General features: G+C 46.4%; 2 protein-coding genes and 1 long non-coding RNA gene across 3 annotated transcripts in view; 2 read left to right on the top strand and 1 right to left on the bottom strand.

Moving 5' to 3' along the window:
• The window catches only part of LOC306797957 (uncharacterized protein), a 63054-nt gene that overhangs the window by 20991 nt on the left and 20465 nt on the right, over window positions 1-21598 (bottom strand). The window lies entirely within an intron of this gene.
• On the top strand, window positions 5220-8420 carry LOC306797959. Its single transcript, XR_013773242.1, has 3 exons — window positions 5220-6630; window positions 7153-7275; window positions 7375-8420. It is a non-coding gene; the product is annotated as an uncharacterized lncRNA (long non-coding RNA).
• On the top strand, window positions 13265-20143 carry LGALSL (galectin like). Its single transcript, XM_079297658.1, has 5 exons — window positions 13265-13918; window positions 14052-14123; window positions 14334-14422; window positions 14886-15063; window positions 17763-20143. The coding sequence occupies exons 1-5, from the start codon at window positions 13886-13888 to the stop codon at window positions 17904-17906; spliced, it is 516 nt and encodes a 171-aa protein (XP_079153784.1). The 5' UTR covers window positions 13265-13885; the 3' UTR covers window positions 17907-20143.

Below are 21598 nucleotides of genomic sequence, written 5' to 3'. Positions count from 1 at the left end.
CTCAAGTATTGCTGATGTTTACAAGTGAGAAGCCACTCCAAGTTCCATGAGAGACTTCATTTATGACACCAATGGGGAAATCTTACCCCTTATGCTCTGTATGAGCTTGTTTTCCAGACTTGCAAGGTCCAGGCTTAATTTATTTCCTAAGAATACTCCTGAGGGCTTACAAAGTCTGAGGTAGAACTCACTCCTCTTGCTGCTAATAGATAGTTAAATGAGAGTAAGCTATAACCTTTATATCAACAGCAATATTTAATAAATTAACACTGAGGCACAATCCTGGGCACTGGGACACAATCAGTGATGTCTAATTCCTTAGAAGAATGCCTGGTTTGACCAGGCCAAGCAGCAGTGTCCCAGATGGAGCCTGAAATTACCACTCCTGCAGGAGCTGGCATGGGGCACAGATCTTCCTTGCTGTTTGCATGTGCCTGCTCAGTGCAAGAAGCTCAGGAAGTTTAAGGTATGGAAGAAAGCCTGTAGGATTAGACCCACCAACCTCAAAAGCTGGCTTGTTTTCAGACATAAAAAAAGGAGATACATAGCAGAAAGGGTTAATTGTACAGGTCAGATGTGCTGCTCCAGAACTTAAAAGCTCAAAAAGAAGAGGGAAGTGTCTGCATTTGCAAATGTGTGTGAGTCTGTGTGGGTGTGAGTGTAAACATGCACATTCAGGGGGAAAAAAATCTTTCAAGAAAATCACAGAATATCCACCACCTCTTTTTACAAGGAAAAGAGATGCCAAGATCTTTGAATTAATTATTCTCTGTGAATCACTCTTGCAGTTAAAAGCCATACCAGCATTTCCAGAAAAACTTTCAGTTCAGTATATGTAAACAAATTTAAAGAAAACAAACAAACAGACAAGAAAAATGTGAAGATAAAAGGCTTGAGATAATAAGATTAAAGATGTTAATTGGAGACTGTGGCTTCTACAGACTCTGACAGTGGTAGCTGAGCTCCTACAAAGGACTCCAGCTCTGCCCTGCCAGTCCCAATCATTGTGAGCCTGTATCCCAGCAATGCTCTCACCAAACCCACCTCACTGTGCAGGCTTTGACTCAGAAAAGCACACAGGCACACGCTGAGGTGACAGGTTTAGAGTTTTAGGTTTGTGCATGTATTTAAGGTCTTTGTGTCTGTGTTTAAATACATAATTACAAGCAAGTGTCTGCATAACTGCTTTGAACTTGAGCAGTGATCCCCAAACCATGCATGTCCCCCCAGCCTACTGCTCTCTGGCTCACTTCAATCCTCACCAAGGATGCCAACATTTCCCACTCCTGCTTCAAATTAAGACCTCAGTGTTCTCTGCCTGCATATCATACTTGCTCCTCACTTACAGCCCTTGATTTTCAAGTCTTGAACTAATGAGCTTTCCAAAAGAGATGAATCGTCTAAAGAACAGGTGGGAAAAAAACAGGGCTGAAGTTTTATGATGCGTTTGTTTTACTTTACACCCTGGATTTACAGCTGATGAACGCACAGGGAGTCATCTATTCTTCCTCCGGCTGAATGGTTTTACTTGATGAATTAGAACATTTGACTTTAATTATCCCACAGTTTTAAGTGTTGTTAGAAAATGCCTATCAGTTTTAAGCCTGTTTTCCAGGAAACCACTGGGTGAGTGTGTCTACAAAGAAAGCACGCTCATGGGACAGGCAATGACCACATTACGAGTTGGAAGGTATGTCAGTATGATTCCTTCCCCTTCAAAGAATCATGTTTACATGCACTAAGCCATTGTAAGTGTATTGCTGCACTACTGCTCTTGTAATCCTGTTTCTGCAAGAGATGATGTCAGCCAGAACAAGCCAAGAAACACACTAAGTCTTTCCAATTAAGATTTTTTACCTAACAAGTGTTCATTCAGGTCCACTCCAAATGCTGAAAAGTATTCAAGATTCCCTGAAAAACGTTTATTCTTCCTGATATGACCAGAGCAAGTGAGGGAGAAAGGAAAAGCTTGTGCAACAATAGAGATGGGCTAATGAATTGCAACAAAAACATTTCAGCCTGAGAAGCTGCTCCTGCGATCGTGGGCTGCCAGCAGGGCAACATGCCAAAACGCTTCTGAAATGCGACTGCGGTTGTGGAGAGCAGTAGGAAAATGTCTCACATGCCAGTGCAAACCTCTGCTATCCCAACAGAAAACACAGAGGAAATGGGAATGCAAAGGGAAACCTGGTAGTCAGCTGCAAGGCCAGCTCTCACTCCCTGACATACTTGTCACCCAGCGAGGTGTGAGACAGGAGGAGACAGGAGCGCGCTCACACCCCTGCACATAAGTAATGACGAACCCTATCTCTAGTTTCTGTAGTTCTTCTGAAACTGTTGCACCAAAAGTGAAAATCTGGCCTGGTTATGTAAATGGTTCTGCTGTGTCAGACTAACTCTGCTTCAGATGAAGCAGGACATGACTGTGCCTCCGGCCAGAATGCCAGGGGTTTAATTACTGACTTTGCTGCCGACGTCCCCACCAACCTCACAGCAGTCATGACGTCAGCTGCTGAAATCTGCTTCGAGTCTGTCAAATTAAGCTGGGTACGTGCTGCCTCCCACCCCTTCTCCTGCCTGTGTGGATCCTACATCTCCCTGGGCAGAGCTGCTCTCCCACATGGTGCTAAGCAAAGAGGGAGAGCAAGGGGCTGAAATAAAACCCTCACTGGAGAATACTAATAGCTTGGGTCTTTTTCCCTTGTTCGGTTTCATGTTTTCCCCTTGTGGGTTTTCCATGCTGCCTTGGCCTCTTCTGTAACTGGTGCCCACACCAGCCACCAATGCCTGAAAGGGAACCTTCTGAGGCAGAGCATTTCTGGCATATTTTCTGCTTGCCATCTGTCTACAGGGAAACATCCTCAGGGCAGGAGCCTTCTGTGTCACAGGTTATATTCTGTTGGGTCCCTATCAGATAATAAAGCTGTTATTAATTAAGACAGGCTGAGCAGGGACTGATGCTATATATATACAGTCTGCACAGCACCCAGGTGAGTGGGAGGTAAGACTAGGAGTCTGGAGACCTACTGAGTATCTCAGGGGTCAAACACAGGATTTATCTAGGCTGATACTGGGTATTTACACTGTCAGTGGAAGTTCTGGGCTCCCTTAAAACCCTGTGGATAGAAATAGATAATTGTAGACCTCATATTTCCACAGAAATCATGATGGTTTGTTCCATCTGAAATTCCTTTATACATAGAGTCCCAGTGTCAAGTTGATGGTGCTGAAGTTGGACAGCTGAAGATGGCGAGATGAGTCTGACTCCAATGCACTTGACTTCTCACAGTTGTCCTTGTTGATATGGTGATGGTGAGAACATTTCTCAATTGGGTGGACTGTGACTGAAAAATACTACCCTGTTTATTTTTGTTTAGAGTTCTATTCAATGGCAGCACTTGCTTTCCCAATAGATGAACAAAACCCATGTTCTTGCTAACATAATTTCTACTGATTCCCAGAACCCTGCACAAACATGTGTTTTTATGCTAGAAAAACCACACGTACCTTTGCTGAGAAATTACCCTAATATTTGAACATCATAAAGTTGTCATTAAAATTAACTTTTTTCCCAAGTAAAGCTCTTCCAGAAAAAAAGAAATACAACACTTCTAAAGGAGATGTACTCTCAGCAAAGAGGACTAGATACATCTATCCCTGTCAGAACACACGGGAGAAACTAGAACTAATATCACATAGACACTCTCATCCTGTAAAAGTCTGCCAGGTTAGGAAGCGGATTTACAGAGAGAAAAGCTTCCCAGTTATTCTCTGGCACAAATCAATGTCACAGAGCTGCTCTGATGGAATGGAAGCTTCATATAGCACCACTGTTATTACATATTGATTCAGAGTGTCCTCAGGGTCTGTCCATTTAACTGGCGCACTGCTTTCAGAATGGGTTTTGGTGTGTCCCATTATGCTGCATTCCTGCTTTTGGAAAGACCTGATGGAATGACCAAATTGTTTTCCATAAGGATGCTGAAACCATGGCAGTTTCTGAAAGAGGTGGCAGGAAATAGGGGCACCTTAGGACCAGCCACCCTAATAGGACACCAACTTGCTATATAGGTCATGGGTTCTAGGAAAATACAGCAACCTTGGTTTTGAAGGACAAATGGAAAGGTCAATTCTTCTGCAGATGCTCTGATCATTAAATGCCCTTGCCCTCCAGCTCCACTTGTGTAAAAGGCATAGCTCTTCTTTAGGGATAGGAGTGGCTGCTGACCTCGATATTTAACTAATAATTAAATGTGATCATTGCAAAAAGGCAAAACCATCACTTTTTGACACAGATGATTTTGGGAAGGGAGTTGTATGGGGCACTGGGGACATTCAGGTTGCTTTTGGAAAGCCCTCTGTCACCCTGGGAATTGCCCACCAGAGCTGAAACAGCAGAATAAAGTCACAGAAAAGATGGGGAGATTAGGAAAAGGGAGTGATGTGGGGAAGTTGGAAGGAGCTGACAGATACTTGGAGGAGGAAACAGTTGGAAAATATGCTTTATTTATTCAGTGGACAAACAATGCAGCTCCTCCATCATTAACAATTAATCACCCTGGGCGCTCTGGCCCAAGACTGACAAAGGGTTTAGGTGTGGTGACAGAAACTCCTACACCTCACTCCTGTATGTCTGGATCCAGCAGGGAAATACCCAATCCCCAGCTATTCACCTACACCTCCAATATGAGGTACCATCATTACTGAGTAATTGCAATTAACACCTAAAATGGCCAACACGAACACTAAGAAAATGCACCCCCTGCCTCCTCCAGATGGATTTTGAACCCCACTGGAACATGGGAACAAAGGAGGATTGTTCCTTGCCTTATCTCTCATGTTGTCATGCCCAGATGCAGTGCATCAACCAAGGGCACTGTGATGCTCACCAAAGGCAAGGCAGACATGGAAATGCCACCTTCAGCCTGAGATCAATCCAGCACATCCTATCAAAGCACCCATACTGGCTGGAAGGAAGGAAAGATGTCTTGGCTCGTCTTCACATCAGACCACTGGGCAGCCAAGGAAGAATGTTAGGTTCATGACACAGAACAGATGGAGGACCAAGACCACCTAGCCCAATAGAAAGAATATTCTTCTGATAAGGTTTGAAGGAGAGGGATTTGTGTATGTTGTCCAAATAATTGTTTGTGAACAACAGCCAGTAAAGCCTTACTAGTCCAAGAAACACTGATAATTAGCAAGAAGTCTTCTAAGAGAAGATTACTAAAGCACCTGGAGATGTAAAACATTCAGTAGACAACAAGTGGACTACAACCTAATGGGTGAGGGCCTTTCCCTCCACATAAACCATCCTGCCAGGAGTAATCAGACACACAGGGATCCCACCTACTGCAGCATCCACTGGAAGTGTCACTCACACCACCTGTAGAAAGAAAAAAATTCTGTTTAGCAAACTTACTTTCACTTGTAAACTCCCACTGATTTTGCTGCTTCCTACAATATGAGTAGAGTGGGATAATTTCCCAAACTGTGTCTATGTTTCAGAGGCAAATCCCTTTATGGAGAACATTCCAAGACCTTTAATTAACTTATGGCCATATCACACCATGAAACTCATGCCACTCATCCAGCAGCTGTCATCTAGTCCTCAGAGAGCATGATGCTGTCTTCTTAGCTATTAGAAGCACTCCTAAAACACTAGGGAGGGTCTTTAGAGCAAGTGCCTTCTGTTTTTGAATAGCAGACCTGTGACACTCATGGCCTACTTTTAACAGGTCTGTTAAAATTAAGAAAACCAACCTCTTATCAGCAGGTTTCAATTTACCATCAAGGAAGCTGAACAGCCCCACCAGAATATTTCCAGTTTACAAATCAAGACAGCTTACAGCCTGCTATGCTAGATCTTCCCATCAAAATTCCCATTGAACCTCTCCTTCTCTGGGTAACAAGATGTGAGAGGACCATGACCCAAGAGGGAATGGCTTGCAGCCATGAAGAAGCCTTCTTAACCAGGTTATTCATCAAATGAATAACATGAATGAGTCTTACTGTGTTGTGAGCCTCTCAGGAATCAAAGAAGTTGCAGCTACAGAGCTGAGTCCAATTTTGTCTCTCCCCTTGGGAAACATTTTCCCATAAGTGGTTATTGAACCAGTATCGTGAACATCACTACTGTGCCACCCTTTATCCACTTCCAGAACTCTGTTACAGAATAGAAAATGTTCAAAGCCACAGATTTGCAGCATTAAAGTGCTGACTGATTGAGTAGTTCCATAGGATAAGGCAACCCCCAACTGCAATGCCAAGACCAACCTGCCTGTGTGTACATGTAAGGGTGTGTTATTTGTGACTCCACTGCCTCAGTGGAGGCAGTGATCACAGACAACAGGAAGGTTCAAAAATTCTCAAGTACCCCAAAGTTCTGGGAAACAAAACAACAAAGCTGAGAAGCCAGACTCCCCTGGTGCCCTTGGTGAGAGAAAGACAAGTGGAACTCCATTATTGTGACATCAAAGGCCAACAGCAGACAACCCTGGACTACTGGACTAGACACAAAACTGGAAGAAACCAGACTTTGCTGGCTCTATGACTTGTGGCATGATTTGGTGCTCTCCCTGCAGTGTCACTATGCCTTCACTGCACTTGGGACTCAGCTGTCCTGATTAGGTGAGGACAGGTTTGCTCTCCTCTGCTCCCTCACCTCTGCCTGCAGTACAGGCTCAGGGGACTCTTGCTCTGCTTTGTCACTGACCTGCTAAGCCACTTTCTCTCTCAGCACCTCTGTTTCCTCATCTTGGAAATGAGGATTACGACCTCTGTGAGACACTTTGATGTCCACAGATGAAGTGTGCTGCAGCACATATGAGCATTCTCTGTACTTTAAATACTAGGTAATACATTGCTGTGGGGCTTTTCGCTTTTGTTCATTCACTTTTATTATTAAAAATGGAAATCAATGAACCACCCTAAAATGTATATATAAAACAAAAAAAGAAAGGGGGGAGCATTTTGGATCAGCTTTCTCTTTTGAAGATAATTATGGGAGAGAAAGCAATTTTGAAAAAAAATTGGCAAAGTGCAATGCTCAGAAACTGAGAGGCAGAATGCATTTGTCCACCCCGCAGTTTGCTGTTACAATATTGCTCTTCTCTTCCATTTTATAAGTCATGTAGAAAACATTCTTCCTAGATAAATTATTTAGCTCTGAACTGCTGCAATGCACAGCAGCACAGCCTGTAAGAGGAAAGTGCTGCTCATGGAGGGTACCTCACATGACCCAGACAGGAAGAGGAGTTCAGACTGCAACAAGTGGTGGGAGAGAATGCAGCACCTGAAGCCCATGTGCACAAGCTGAGAAACCTGGCTGGATCAGCCACTGAGCACAATTCCCATCTCTCCTTTTCCTCACAGGAATGGCCTCGTTCCCAGCCTGGGCAGATGTGCTGGCTGAAGGGGATCTTCTGAAGGCACTGTTGGATGATAAAGAGAAGAAAGAGAAGTTGTGATTCTCACACTGTACCTGCAGATGTTCAGGACTCAATCACATGCTGGCGCTGCTCCTAATGCACCAAAACCAGCAAACCACTTTGGACAAGCCAGTGGTATCCAGGAAATCCAGAAGGGACTGCACTGCTCACATATGACTAAGGGCAGAATTTGCTCTGAATGTAACTTGAACTGCTGGGGCCACCAATTAAAACATAAATATGAGATACCCATGTTCCACATTTCATTTACAGAAAGTACTTTAAAAGCAAGAATATTAAGGCAGTTTTTTTAAATTACAGGTGAATAATATTCCCTGTAGAACTTTTCAAAATAGTGGACAGCCCCCACCCTGTCCTGCAGACAGTGAAAAGCTACAGGAAGCCTCTTCTGGACTGAGCAGTGCCATGGTATGTTTGGATATCTCATCTACTTCATAAATTCAACTATACTTTATGAGCTCATTAGAAAAGCAAACAGAAAACCCTGGCAAATAAAGGCTCAATCCCCTTTGTAGAGAGGAATCTAACATGTCATTTCACTCATTCACCACTTAATTCATTAGGTTTTGAACACCCAGGTTCTCTAATCTATAATAACCCTTCCTGGCACCATGCCCTGCCTATGTCCCGCCTTCACTCTGATCAAGTGGCCCTGCTCTAAGGAGATTCCCGAAACTCACCAGGACATGGAACCTGGCCAGCCTGCTCTAGGAAATCCTTCTGGGGCAGATGTTGAACCAGAAGACCTCCACAGGTTCCTTACTCTCCACACTTGGGTGGGATACTCTGCTTTGGTTTGTCTCCTAAAGCACCTCAACTCAAAACAGCTGCCTGTTAGGAAGGATGCTGGAACAAGGAATGATTCCAGACTCAATCCTCCCTCAGGATTCATCCCCAAACAGCTCCCCACTTCAGAAAATCTTGTGGCAACAGTCAGAAGAGATGTAAGACCATTATATTGTGGACATCTACTGGGGGGGGGGGGGGAGGGGCAGGAGTCACAGCACTTCAACCCACAAATACAAATCAGCAGCTGCAGCAACAGAGTCACAGAACTCTGAGAAAACCAGAAAGGCAGAAAGGGGAAGGATTTTGTTCCCTTTGGGAGAGCAGCCCCTCAGTAGAAAGGGCCACTGGTGAGTTGTCACCTGGCACCAGCAGACTGAGCACAGCAGAGCTGGGACCCATACTCCCAGGCTCCTTGTCCTTCATTTTCTCCCAATACTACCAGTGAGCACATATCAGTGCTGCTGAGTCTCCCCAGACCTCTCCATCCCCCTGACTGGCACCGTGGGACTCCCCTTCCCTCCCTCCCACCCCCACAAGCTCACTCCACTGGTTGCATATTTCTGCACCACAGCACAGCCAGAGGCAGCTGTAAGTCTCCCACTTTCATCTCTGCTGGCCTCCACCAGTTTCTCCAGGCTCCCAGCACTGGCTGGAAAACAGAAGAGGGAAAGAGAGGAGTAGGAGAAGGTGTGCAGTGATGCCTCTATTCCTTGGTTGGAGCACCAGTACCAGTGACCAAGCCCAGAGACTCTCAATGACATGGAGGGAGCTCAATTCCACGTGGGTTGCCCAGGCTCTCTTGGCTCTTTGTGGTGCCCTGTGTAGCAGGAATGGACATGGAGTGAGCTGAGCTCTAAGCCATCTCTTCTCTCTTGTGAGGCAGATATGCCCAAGGCTTGCTGCAACCGTGCAGCTCCCCAGCTGGGGAGCTGTGTTTCCCTACCCATTTTGGCCTGGAGCATCTCCCATCTTATCCCAGCACTGTGTCTACCCACTGCTCTTTCCACTTCAGAAAGAGAGCAGAAACAGCCTCAGGCCCTGCTGACCCCCAGAAGGAGAGCAGAGAGGAGTCTTTGCACTCGTGGGGAAGGGCACAGTGACAGAACAGAGGTGCTGCCCTTGGGAGCTTGGGCTCCCTCTGCCCTCTGTGTGGCATGGACACAGTTGGAAACGTCTCATGCCTTCCTCTAGGATGTGGGAACCACAACTCACCCAAAATCAGCAATGCAGGAGCCAGTGGGAAAGAGGCAGGTAACAAATGTCTTGTCTTCACGGTGACCTCCCTGGTCTTCTCCCCCAGCCAGCTCCTTCCTCCCACATGACACCCAGAGTGGTCCAGGGGACAGAGGGAGTTGTGGGTGCAGTTTGGTGCCCTGTTTGCTGTAAGAAGAGGCAAGCAGTGAGCTGGAGGTGGCTTCCACTGTATCTGACATGCATTTATGTACATGCCCTCAGATCCTGGGGAAAACTTCAGTAAACAGTCTTCAAGACAGATATTTCTGATACACACATGCTCTGCACCAGATGTGCAACAGTGTGTGACCAAGCAGTTCAGCCACCAGGACCATCTCCTTAAACACCAGTTTACACAATCTGTCACTGGGAGCCCCAGAAAACCAACTTCTCCAGGGGTTCACTCACAGCCAGAGCTCAAACCTTAAGGGCAAAACCCTTGACCGCAATAATACGGGGGCAAGAAGAAGCAGTGAAGGCACATGAAATAAATGTCAAGAGAAGGGTGCTGCTCCTGGCCCCAGGTTTCCTCCTCTACCCAAAGGGATGTGACAGACAAGCCTGTGAAAGCACAGGCTGCTGAACACTCCCTCCACGCTGTCCGTACTGATAACAGTCACTCGTCTTTCCCACGGGTGAGCGTGGGAGGGCAGGCTCAGGGATATCTCCACCAGAACACAGCACCCCGTGGTTTCACCTCGGTGCACAGTGCCAGAGGAATCTGGCCTCAGAACACTTTGAAGCCATGCAGCAAGAGGGCATGTACAACATCTCCTGCTCTGCTTTCCAGCCCCCTGCCCCTACCAAACCCCTGTAATTGTCAGTATCATCCTCTCACAAGTCCTGCCTTGGACACCCCACCCAGGGGTGTATGCCTGAAAAAACCCCTCTAACCAAGGATTTAGAGGCGCAAAGCTACAAGGTAAAAAACCTACCACACAACCAAATAATTGTCTATCAGCACTGCCATTCAGGTGTAATTCTGAAAAGGAGCATTTCCTCTGAACTATTAAACACTCAGCTCCAATCACTGAATCACATTTATACCCAGACATTCTCCTTTATTGTATTACTCAGCTTTTTCCGAGTCTTAAAAAAACCAGGACTGGGATGTCTTGCCACCCAGAAACCAAAGGAAGCTTCCATGAAACCAGCAAACACCTCCCATCCTCTCAACATTGTCATTAAAAAAGCAAAACAAACCAGAGAGGTTCTACAAGTCAGCCTATAAACCCAGGCATGAGGAGAGTAGTGTCAGTGGTAATGGGGCAAGAAAGGCAGGGTAATTATACCACACCAAATTTGCAATCCTGCTGCATTCCTTGCCAGTGAAGGCCAGCTAAGAATTAGATACACCTTTTCAAATCATCAAAGGGAGTGGCTGCAAGATACAAGGTGCTGGGATTAAGATGAAGTTCTGGGTTTGCCAGTTCTCAGCAATGGCTTTGGTGGCTGGGTTGGGCATGTCATTAACTGCTCCCAAATAGTGTTCACTCCATGTCACTTCTTTTTAATCTTTATATGATTCTCTGCATTTCAAGAGTCCCAGGCTCCCACTGAGCAAAAGGCTGTACAAACCCAGAAATGGAAGACAATACCTACCCACAAGGTTTTTTGCACTTGGTCAACCAGACAAGTTTGGTAGCTTGTACCTCAGCACCATTTCAGTGGTGCACAAATATTTATCACGTTGCTCCAAGCTACTACCACAAGGTCTGCAAGCTCAGACCCTCAAGTATGACAAGAGCTTCCCTGCCAAGTAAGCTGTTAAAAATACTGAATGGGGGCTATTTTGTACTGATGATTTAACAAGGACTACATGGGTGAGGAAACCGATTTGGCTCAAACCTCTCCCTTTTCAGAAGAACAAGAAGAGAAGCTTATGTGCAGCACTCACCCTGCAGCTCTTTGCAGAGGGGAACCTTCTGGGAAGCTGGGTCCTGAGGAAGCCCCTCCATGGGTGAGAAGCACAGTGCTGCCCAGACATGGAATCCTGCTCCATGGACTGCTGGGCAGTGCAGGTAATCTGCTGGAGAACACTTCACTCAGAGAAACTACAGGAGTGAGCAGCACACAGGCAGGACAGCAGCACACAGAGGCAGAGCTCCTCTCTGGCTGCCTCACACTGCTCATGGTATACAGAGGACTTCAGGGTCCTCCTGGGCTACTACAGGCTAAGGGGATAACATGGCACAGAAACAGAGAGGCCACCAGAGTTTTAAAAACTCATGAATGTTCTTTTCCATCAAAATTTCCCAGTGAGGGTTGTTCCAGTCAATCCACGGCCAACAAAACAAATGCTGCATTTGTGCTAGTTTTGGGAAAACACGCCAAAAAGACAAGCACAAGGCAAAGCAGCTAGCCAAATGGACAAGTCTTGCTATTTAATTATTTTGAAATGAAAAAGTTCATTTAAAATCAGCTACAAAACAAATACATAATGATGGCCTCTCCCTTCATAAAACATCATGCTTTGGCACAAACAACTGGCTGGCCTGATTTTATGTCCAATGAATTTAAATTTTATCCAACAAAACAGCCTGCTGTACAGCAGAGAAGACAAAGGGCTCTGAAAAGAGCTCTTTGAACAATGTGTAACACCATATAACTAAATTAAAAAATAATAAAATAAAAAGCTTAGGATGATCTCTTAGGCCAACAGAAAAAAAAAAAACCCCATCATGCTGTTGGCATCATCATCATCCTCATAGTGAGGTGAGCAGCATACAGAAGCTGAAACACATCAAGCTAATTCCAGTTCCACTTTGTGGTGAACTTGTGAGTGCACTCACTTGACCACTGTAAAGCCAACTGTTTCTGATGTGTGATAGGCTCATGTTACTGCACTATTTACAAATTCAGTCTTCCGAAAGATGCTTTTCTGTGTGGTGATGAGACATTCAGTGTTTTGGCAAGAAGAAAAGAGTGGTTTTCCCATGCTGAGACCTGGGCCACAGGGATGCTCACTGCCTCTGTGCCCAGCTGTGCTGGTACACTCTGAAGAAGCCATGACTTCAGTACGTGACTTCCAAATATGAGCTTCTATGAGCCACTTCCAACTGGGCATCCAGAGAGCAAAACATGCCCAAATTAGTGGGCACTGAAAAAATAGCCAAGCGTCTAAACACTTGCACAATCTCTTCTTACACTCACTACCTCTTGATTCCTCATGGCATCACCCACTGATTGCAAGTGTTTCTCAAAGGACACCATCACACTGAAACCCTAACTATTGCAGTGACTTTGCTTCTCCCACTCCACTTTACTCAATGTAATTAATCCTCACCAACCCATTCACCAACCCAGCCCAGTGTGTAAGCAAGCAGCACGAAAAGCTAAGGCACCTGTGTGAGGTCCTGCAGAGCACAGGCCAAATCCAGTCACTGTGTCACCTTCCTAAAGGGATGCTCACGCCATCAAATCCCAGTGGGGAAGAAGTGACAGCAAGCCTTCCTCAATTCCCCCCACCCGAGACCCTGAGCTCATCCAAAGGGCCATGCAGCACGTTTGGCACGTGGAGTCATTCCCGCAGTGCTGCAGCCGAGGGATTCGCTCCCGGCGCGGCACAGCAGGGCCGGCGGCCTCGGCCGGAGGTGGCCGAGCTCCCGCAGAGCGGGGCGCCCGCAGACACCGCCGCGTTGCATAACTACGGCCACTGCATGCCAATGGCAGCTCACCGGCACGGCCCGGCTTATGCAATTACCGCACCTCGCCGGAGGCTGCAGGCACGGCGGGCCCGGGGAGCTGCGGCCGCGCTCGGCCGGGAGAGTCCCCTCAGCCTCGGCCTGAGCTCTGCCCACAGACCCCGCTCGGGGCCTCAGCGCCCTGAGGGTCCCCGCCACGGCCCACGAGGTTCATTTCGGAGGGGCCGAGCAGTGTCCCCACTTCAGAAGGAAGGGAGTCACCCAGGACGCCCGGCTCGGCACATCCTCTTGGCCGAGGTGTCCAAAGCTCGGACATAAAGGTGATCCCTGACAGGACGGGCGCGGGGCTGCTGTGGCCCCTCCGCAGGCACCCATCACCTGCAGGCGCCCGGTGAGGGGCCGGGCCCAGCGCCGTCCCCTCAGCCCGGCGGAGCCGCGCTCTCGCCGCCCGCCGAGGGACAGCCTCGCCGCGGGGCTGCGGAGCGGAGGAAGCGGCAGCAGCCCCCGCCCCGCCCTGCCCGGCTCCCCCTCGGGCCAAGGGCTGGGCTCCCCGCCGGGCGAGGCAGTGCCAGCCAGCCACCTCCCCTCCTCCTCTTCCTCCTCCTCCTCCTCCTCCTCCTCGCCTTCCTACTTCTGCACCGGCTCCGCTCCGGCAACGCCGCTACCCCTCCGCCGCCAGGGCTGCCACAGACCCCCTCCCTCCCTCCATCCCTCCCTCTCCCCCGCCCTCCGCCCTGTCCCCAGCGCCGCCGCCACCGCTTCCACAAGATGGCGGGGACCGTGGCGGAGCGGGACGCGCTGGTGAGTGCGGCCGTGGGCACCGGGACGGGGCTGGCACCGGGACGGGGCTGGGGGCCGGGCAGAGCACCTGCGGAGCGGCGCGGGCCAGGGGCTCCGCCCGGCCCTGCCTCAGCGCTCTCCTTTTCACCTGCAGAAAATAGAGGACGGGCATTTAAACAACTCCCTGGGATCTCCGGTGCAAGCTGATGTGTACTTCCCTCGCCTGGTAAACCACCTTTGTGTTTGGGTTTTGTTTTGTTTTTTTTTGTTTTGGTTTTTTTTTTTTAATTATTATTAATTTTTTGGTGGAGGTAGTGGTGTATTTTATTTTGTCAACCCCTTTATTCACCCCCACCCCCGCTCAGCTCCGGCTGCACAAGGGCGGCCGCTGCTGATGCCGAGCTGACCCTCGCCACCTTCCCCATGTCCTTTCCAGATCGTCCCCTTCTGTGGGCACATCAAAGGAGGAATGAGGCCGGGAAAGAAGATCTTAGTTATGGGCATAGTGGACCTCAACCCCGAGAGGTAACACCTAGACAGGGCTGCCCGTGCCGGGGGCACCGGGCCCGGGGAGGGGGCGAAGGGGGACGGCCACCCACACGTACACACACACAGAGACGCACGGATCCCTCCTTTCTGGAAAGGATTATTTTTATCATTTTAAATATAGCATGCTGATTTCTCCCTTGACCCATAGAGGGGGCATTTCTTCAAGGGATTCCGTTTTCACTTGGGAGTGAAGGAGCATATCAAATATATATGTCTGTGTATGTGTGCAGATATCTGCACAATGCTATGCACACACACATGTATATTCCATAACCATGTTCGTGTCCCTGATGAGCTTTCAGAGAGCTTTGAACGAGCTGAGCTGTCTTTCAGCATGTGCCGCTATATGGCTTTAATAAGCTGGGAAATAAGACTGTCGGCATTTGGGAATTATTTGCTTTTTTCTGGCTGAATGAGCGCTGTTCTGTTTGTGTTGCAGCTTTGGCATCAGTCTGACTTGTGGGGAGTCAGAAGATCCTCCTGCGGATGTAGCCATAGAACTGAAAGCTGTGTTTACAGAGAGACAGTTTGTCAGAAACTCTTGTGTAGCTGGAGAATGGGGGGAAGAGCAGTCATCTATTCCTTACTTTCCATTCATACCGGACCAGCCTTTTAGGGTGAGTACCAGGATGGCAGTGGCTTTCACCATATCTGATAAAGTGTCATTTGATACGAGTTGCAGCAGAACCTGAGGTGCCTTTCATGAAATCACAGTGTAGCCCGCACTGCTCTGGTGGAGACACCAGTTGCTGGTTTGTTTGTATCCATCAAGTTGCATGGAGATCCCTCTGCTACGTGCAGCTGCAGGCGGTTCAGATGGGGCTGTGAACGCCTCACCTGGGCGCTATGACAAGTTGGAGGTTGTAATACTGTGTGATGAAGCGCAACTTCCTGAGCTTAGTTTTATAACCATAAATTAAGAAGTACCTCTATGTTATTAGTGCATTACAAGTTATTACTGGAAAATGTTAATATTCAGTGGGACTGCTGTATATATTGATGGTTTTTTTAATGGACATACTGTTTGCAGTTTAGTGCAGCTAATAAGGATCATCGTCATCCTTTGTCTTCAGGGATGTTATCTTAAGGTTGACCATAGCTCTTCGTGTTAGCAGATTAAACAGCTAAGCAATAGTGGTATTCTTTTCTCAACCCTGGGATTAAACCTTCCCTCAAATTTAAAACTAGTCACTTGAAAATGGTGTACATGGAAGTGCTGTGGTGCTGTGGATGGACTGGGTTGACCTAGAAGCAGACTCCCATCTGTAGTGTTTATGGTTATGTGAATATGTCTTTGCAAATCAGGACTAACAAACTATGCAGCTGCAGAGAGCTGCTTCTCTCACTACATGGAGGAAAAAAGGCTGCTTGCCTTTTCCATGCAGCTGACCCAGAAAACCTCTCCTCCTCGCCTGTCCCTCTTACAAAACCTCACTGGCCCCTCTGCTACATGCCAGTGCTAGGACCAGCTGCCAAACTCTCTTAATCCTTCTTGCCCCCAAGATAATCTCCCCCAACCCCAAAAGCTCACCATCTCCCCAGATGCTTGCTGTTAAGAGGGTGTTTATGACTGGTTTTGCTGCAAATTGGTTGCGCTCTACTTGCTCCTACAAACTCACCCTCCCATCAGAACTGGCAACACCCTTTGGTGGTGTGGGAATTTGAAAAGGCTTGGAGGCTGGGTCCTGCTCCATCTGAGAGGGTTCCAGTGCTTTCTGCACTGGGTGGTGACTGGGCCCTCAGACGAGCCAGACAAATTACCCGGAGCAAGTTTTGTGCATGTCCCACTAATGACAGATGACAGGGCAGCAATATTGCACATCTAGCATGGGAGGCTGTAGAAAGGGAGTTGTTATTTTGCCTTTTTTTCCTCCTTTTTTCCCAAATGCCCAAACAGAATTGAGGCTCCCAATTGACTTTGTACCTTTGATGGTCTCCCTCTCAGTGAATAAATTAGATTATTAAGAGTTCTTGCCAATTACTTGTGATCCAGTCCAATTAGCGCTGTGGCGTGGCCGCGGGTGATGTGAAAAGCGGACTGTGAGCAGTGTTAACCATATCTTTTACATAACAAGGCCTCAGGCAGGCACTGCTGCAGTGACACAGGAGCTCCATAGCAGCACGGTCGCTTCCCTGGCACCTGGTGCTTTACCAGGGATCCAGGAGTTCCAGCTCTCCTGGACTGCTGCTGCCACTTCTCCCAGTGCAACGTGCTCCAAGTCACTTGGGCTTTGGCTCAGTCTGTTTGTCGCAGGCCCTGTTCTCATTTTTATACACTGTAATAACAGCAGAGTCAAGTGTCTGGTAGCAGCACTTCACTCTGGACTTCCAGCTTCTGGAAATGACCCAGGATTTACATGTTGCTTCCCTGAAGATTTTTTCCTTCGTGTGTCTGGACCTGGAGATCTCCAAGGGCCTGTAAAAGTGCACATTCTGTGCCCTCATGTCCCAGCTTCCTGTCAGGGCAGTTTCAGCAGAGCTTTACAACAGGGCACCCTCTCAAGCCACCCCAAACATCAGGAATCTCCTAACGTGTCCAAGCTTGTTCAGCTCCAGGCTTTGTTGCTTTTCCAGAACATTTCTGCAGGTCTCTCAGGAGCTGTGTCCCTCCCTGATCCTGTTTGTACCTCCTGAGAACTGCCTAGCTGAATTCCCAGCAATCCTGCACTGCATTTCCTTCACTGCAGCCCCAGGATGGAGTCTGGTCTGGCAGGGACTGTCTGCAGCGACAGGAGTCAAGGGTTTTTAGTTCTGCAGCAGCTGTGTATGTGTGGGAGGGGAGGACAAACTTATATCCCCTTTCTGTGTTTACTCCCTTCCAGGAAATTAAAAGTAGTGTGGAAAGCATTGGAGAGGGAACTGCCTCCATATGCAGACAAAAAAACCCCAAAAAAATTTAAAAAACCCCAACAAACAAAAAAAAAAAAAAACCAAACCGCCAAAACCAATAACTTTGTAGCAAGGAATGCAAGGTTTGGGTGGGAAGTAAAATTCCCCCGGGCTGTGATTAGCAGTTTGAGTCTGTCTCTGGCATTATTCCAAGACACAAAACCTTCCAGTAGCCAATGGACTGAGTTGCAGCATGCTTACTGCTACAACAACCTGAGATTGGATTAGTGTCCCTGTGCAGTAAGAGCAGATCCATCATAGTGTAACTGGTGTCAACGGGGCAAACCGGTCTCACCTTTGTCTCCTGCGTGGCACATAAGTAGCACAACATGCTGCATCAATGCTATTTGAAGTGCTCTTTGTGTGCTGTGAAACAACTTCCCAGTTACACTGTGAGCAACACGCTTCAACATTTTATCTTTTACAGGTTGAGATTCTTTGCGAGCATCCCCGTTTTAGAATATTTGTGGATGGACATCAGCTGTTTGATTTTTACCACCGTATTGAAACACTGTCAGCAATTGACACAATAAAGATAAATGGAGATCTTCAGCTTACAAAACTGGGCTGAGCTTGTTAGGACTGCAGATTCCAAACCAGCTCAGGTGCCATCGTCTGTTGGGAGCAGTGACAGCCGGCTCTGGACACAGCTATGGTAGGAAGGCTGCCCTGTTCCTTTTCCGCATGCAGTTCTTCACTCCTGTGCCGATGAACCGGGCTGTTTTTTATCCTAACGAAGAGCACTGTTGGTTTATAGACATTAAGCCGTTTTTCTTGGATCAAAGTAGCCCACCTGTGCTGGATAATCAAATTGGAATGGATTCAGAAAGACTTGCAGTCTCGTTTCAAGTCTCACAGAAAAGGCAATCTCTGAAATGCAGCGCTAAAACCGGTTACTGAACAGTAGTGACGACAAAAACAAGTTTTTCTTTTGCAAGTATTGTTTCTGCACTGAAGTGGAGTAGTGTAGCACAACATAGGGCCACGTGCTGATGTCCTTACCCAGGGCCTGAGCCTGGTTCCATGGAAATCAATGGCAAGACTCCCACTCACTTTAATGGGGTACAATCAAACTGTCTAGTCCTTAGTCAAGCACAATTCCCACTGATTTCTATGGCATTTTTGCACACACCTTGGGGCTGCCCATCCGCTGGTGTAAATCAGCATTACCTCCATAGCTTGTAATGGAGTTTTGCTGATTTCCCTCAGCTGCTGGTTTGGCCCAAGGACTGTGCAAAAACTGACTGAGGGTGTATCGACACAGCCTGTGTATTTTAGTCAGGGTATTTGCATAGAATGTAGATCGTTATGAGTTTTTGCACAACGTATTGTTAATGCAATTTTTAAAACTTATCTGTAGTTTATTTATTTATACTCATTGTATGTATTATTAGTAAAAATGAATGATCTTACTGACGATTAAGAGCAGCAAAGTGTAAACATTTTGAATGTACAAAATGTCTTAGGTTCTTCGGGTAAACTTTACATATCGTTCTTGAAAAACCATGTTTCCTATCGCACATTTAGTTACATTTTAATGGAGCCCTCTAGGCCCTGGGAAAATGTGGGCATGGTAGTTGATGAGGGAGGACTCTGCATATTCACTAGAATCTGTTTTTCAGGGCTTACTAACTTAGCTGCACAGGATAAGTTTGAGTTGAAGTCGATCCATTTTAAAAACTTAAACAGCAAATTTGTGGGTTTTCTGTTCTTTCATAATCTGAGAAAAAGTTAAATTTGGCAATCTCTTAGTTCAGGAAGAGAACCAGCCTTTTTCCAAGGGAGATGGGAAATTCTTTACACTTGTTTGAGAACATATTTGGCCTTTGATATGACAATTAAAACTTGTCTAGACAGCCAAGTTATTAATGCTTGAAAATCAGCTACTGCACATGAATAATAACTTTTCAAGTAGCTTTTAAAATAGTAGGTATAGCTGAATAAACACAGTCATTACTCTACACTATAAATGAACACAGCCACTTTTCTTGACTTCTTTAGGACTAAATACACTTTTCCTTGGCTGCTCACAGTGGACTTTAGTGGGTCTTTCTGAGTAGTTGTAATGATGATATAAACATACATTTAGGTAATTTTGAACACACATAATATAGGGACTAAAACACAGACTATAAAAACATCCTTTGTAGTGCAGTATTTAAGAAAAAACAAAAAAAGTATCTCACACACAGAACTATGTTAAACCTGCAATAAAAATGTGGTTTAAAGCAACCAGAACTGGAATATCTAAAGTTAAGGATAGAATGCCAATGCAAAGCCTCATTTTGTGCTAATTTGGCCTGCAGTTAAGAAGCCTTAGACGTGCAAGCTGAAATTCCAACTGTGGCTCTAGTCCAAAGCCTGTTGAGGTCAATCAGAGTCCTCCAAGCATAGAAGCCTGATTCTTATTTCTTGCAAGTGCAAATCTCTTTGTAAAGCAGGGGGGTTGTTGCTGCTGCAGATGAATTAAGAATCAGGCTGCCACCTATAAAATACAAGTTAAAATTTTAATTTTTAGCCTTAACATTCGATGTTCCCTGACTTTTCTTCCTACTTCCAAAATAAAAGAGAACTTGTTGTTTTCCAGATGAACTTTTTATCTGATGTGTGACTTTTAATCTGTACATCAGATTCTATTTGTACTCCAGATTGAGCTGAAATGTTCCTGTCTTGCTCTGTTTTTACTCTTTTACATGATACATAATGACTGTGTCATTTTCCATTGTATAAAGAATGCTGACAGTGTTTCGGTACAAAATATATTCTTAAAAAGTATGATAATAAAAATCCAAGGGAAAGGTGCTTCTACATGAGGTATTTTGGATTTTTCTCCAGCTTGGAAATTCCCTGTGATTCCAAAGCTGATGCAGGCAGAAGATGAATTCTGTTTGGAGAGAAATTTAGCACCCTCTGTGCCTAGTGCTTTCTCCAGCTGGACATCCAAAGCCAGGTTTGCTGATGCAGAGCCATAGCCTGGGCCTGGCCCATTGACCCAGTGGGAAGTGTAAGTTTCACCAAGACCCTACAGTAGCACAAACCCAAAGAGAATCTCCCTGACAGCCCACACACCAGTAGAGATTCCTCCTCCATGCCTTTACTGTATCCCAGAAAAAGCATTTTGGCTGCCTTGGATTTTCACAGCCCCCACAGTTTTGCTGTCCCTCGGGGGCCTGGTGCAGCACAGTGCCTACACCAGGGATGCCAAGGTGAACCCAGTGCAGTGTCAGGGGCATCTCTGGTGGGAGCCAGGGCCTGGTGATCCTGCCTTGCTCCTGTTCCCACTCGCTGTGCTGGGCACTCCCATTTGTTCCTGCCCCAGGAGTTTGCTCTCTGGGGAAAATGCTCTTTTGACCCTGATTCTGGTTTTGCCTTTGCATAACTCCACCACCTGATCCTGCCCTGTTGTGGTTTCTGAGCCAGGCTTCAAGGCAAGAATGGCTGTGAATCCTCTTCTGATGGGTTATAGCTTGGCTGAGAAGGGCAAAAAAGGGCAGAAAGTCACAGTTAAAGGAAGCTTCCACATCTATCTGTCTATTAACTGTTTGGAAGCCTTTTTACTTTTCTTTTGCTCTTGGCACTACCAGGCGATTTTAGGCAAAAAAAGGATGGTGTCTGTGTAACCAAGGGCTGTTCCACTTGTGCTTGACTTACACTGGCTGATCATGTTAAAAAGCAACTACAGAACACTTGCAAATGCAGTGTAAGTCAGAGAAAACTGAGGCCTTAATTGTTTTTACTCAGTTGGACTTTGGGTCAAATCCAAAAGTTTCTAATGGGAGACTGTGCTGCAAAGTTTATACCTGAATTTTTCAGTCTCCACAATCTAGGGATTATACATATCTTCGTTTTGGATGTAAGCCCTAATAGACATGAAATAAAGACTGTTTCCAAATTAGATTTATAAAATGCTTTTCAGTAGGGACAAATAGCCTGTGAGCCTCTTGGAAGGTGCAATTGTGTAGGACTTCAGGAGTGAATGAACCAGCCTTTGAAATCTTATGTTAAAATTTATTAGCTGAATATTTCTGTGGTTTCCTCTGAATGAGGAAGTTGATTCTGCAATGAAAGAAGTCTTGAATGGGTAAAACCCATGTGGAGTGGAAACACTCAGCATAGCTTTATTTTTCCAAACAGGAAAAAGAGAAAAAATACAACTAACCAAAAAAAAAAAAAAAAGACAACCAAATTATTTAGTTATGTATGGGATTGGCTGTGATAAAGCTGATTTGATTTAAAAAAAACAAAACTAGGCTATTGCTTGCT

Source organism: Erithacus rubecula (assembly GCF_903797595.1).
Source record: "Erithacus rubecula genome assembly, chromosome: 2".
NCBI lineage: Eukaryota > Metazoa > Chordata > Aves > Passeriformes > Muscicapidae > Erithacus > Erithacus rubecula.
The sequence above is the reverse complement of the archived record's forward strand: the minus strand, read 5'-3'. Positions and strand labels throughout refer to the sequence as shown.

What these genes read in the sequence shown, in the direction of transcription:
- LGALSL (XM_079297658.1), top strand. Translation starts at nt 13,886, where the DNA reads ATGGCGGGGACCGTGGCGGAGCGGGACGCGCTG. An exon ending in TGGCGGAGCGGGACGCGCTG is followed by an intron (nt 13,919 to 14,051) that starts GTGAGTGCGGCC and finishes TTTCACCTGCAG; the next exon opens with AAAATAGAGGACGGGCATTT. An exon ending in TACCGGACCAGCCTTTTAGG is followed by an intron (nt 15,064 to 17,762) that starts GTGAGTACCAGG and finishes TATCTTTTACAG; the next exon opens with GTTGAGATTCTTTGCGAGCA.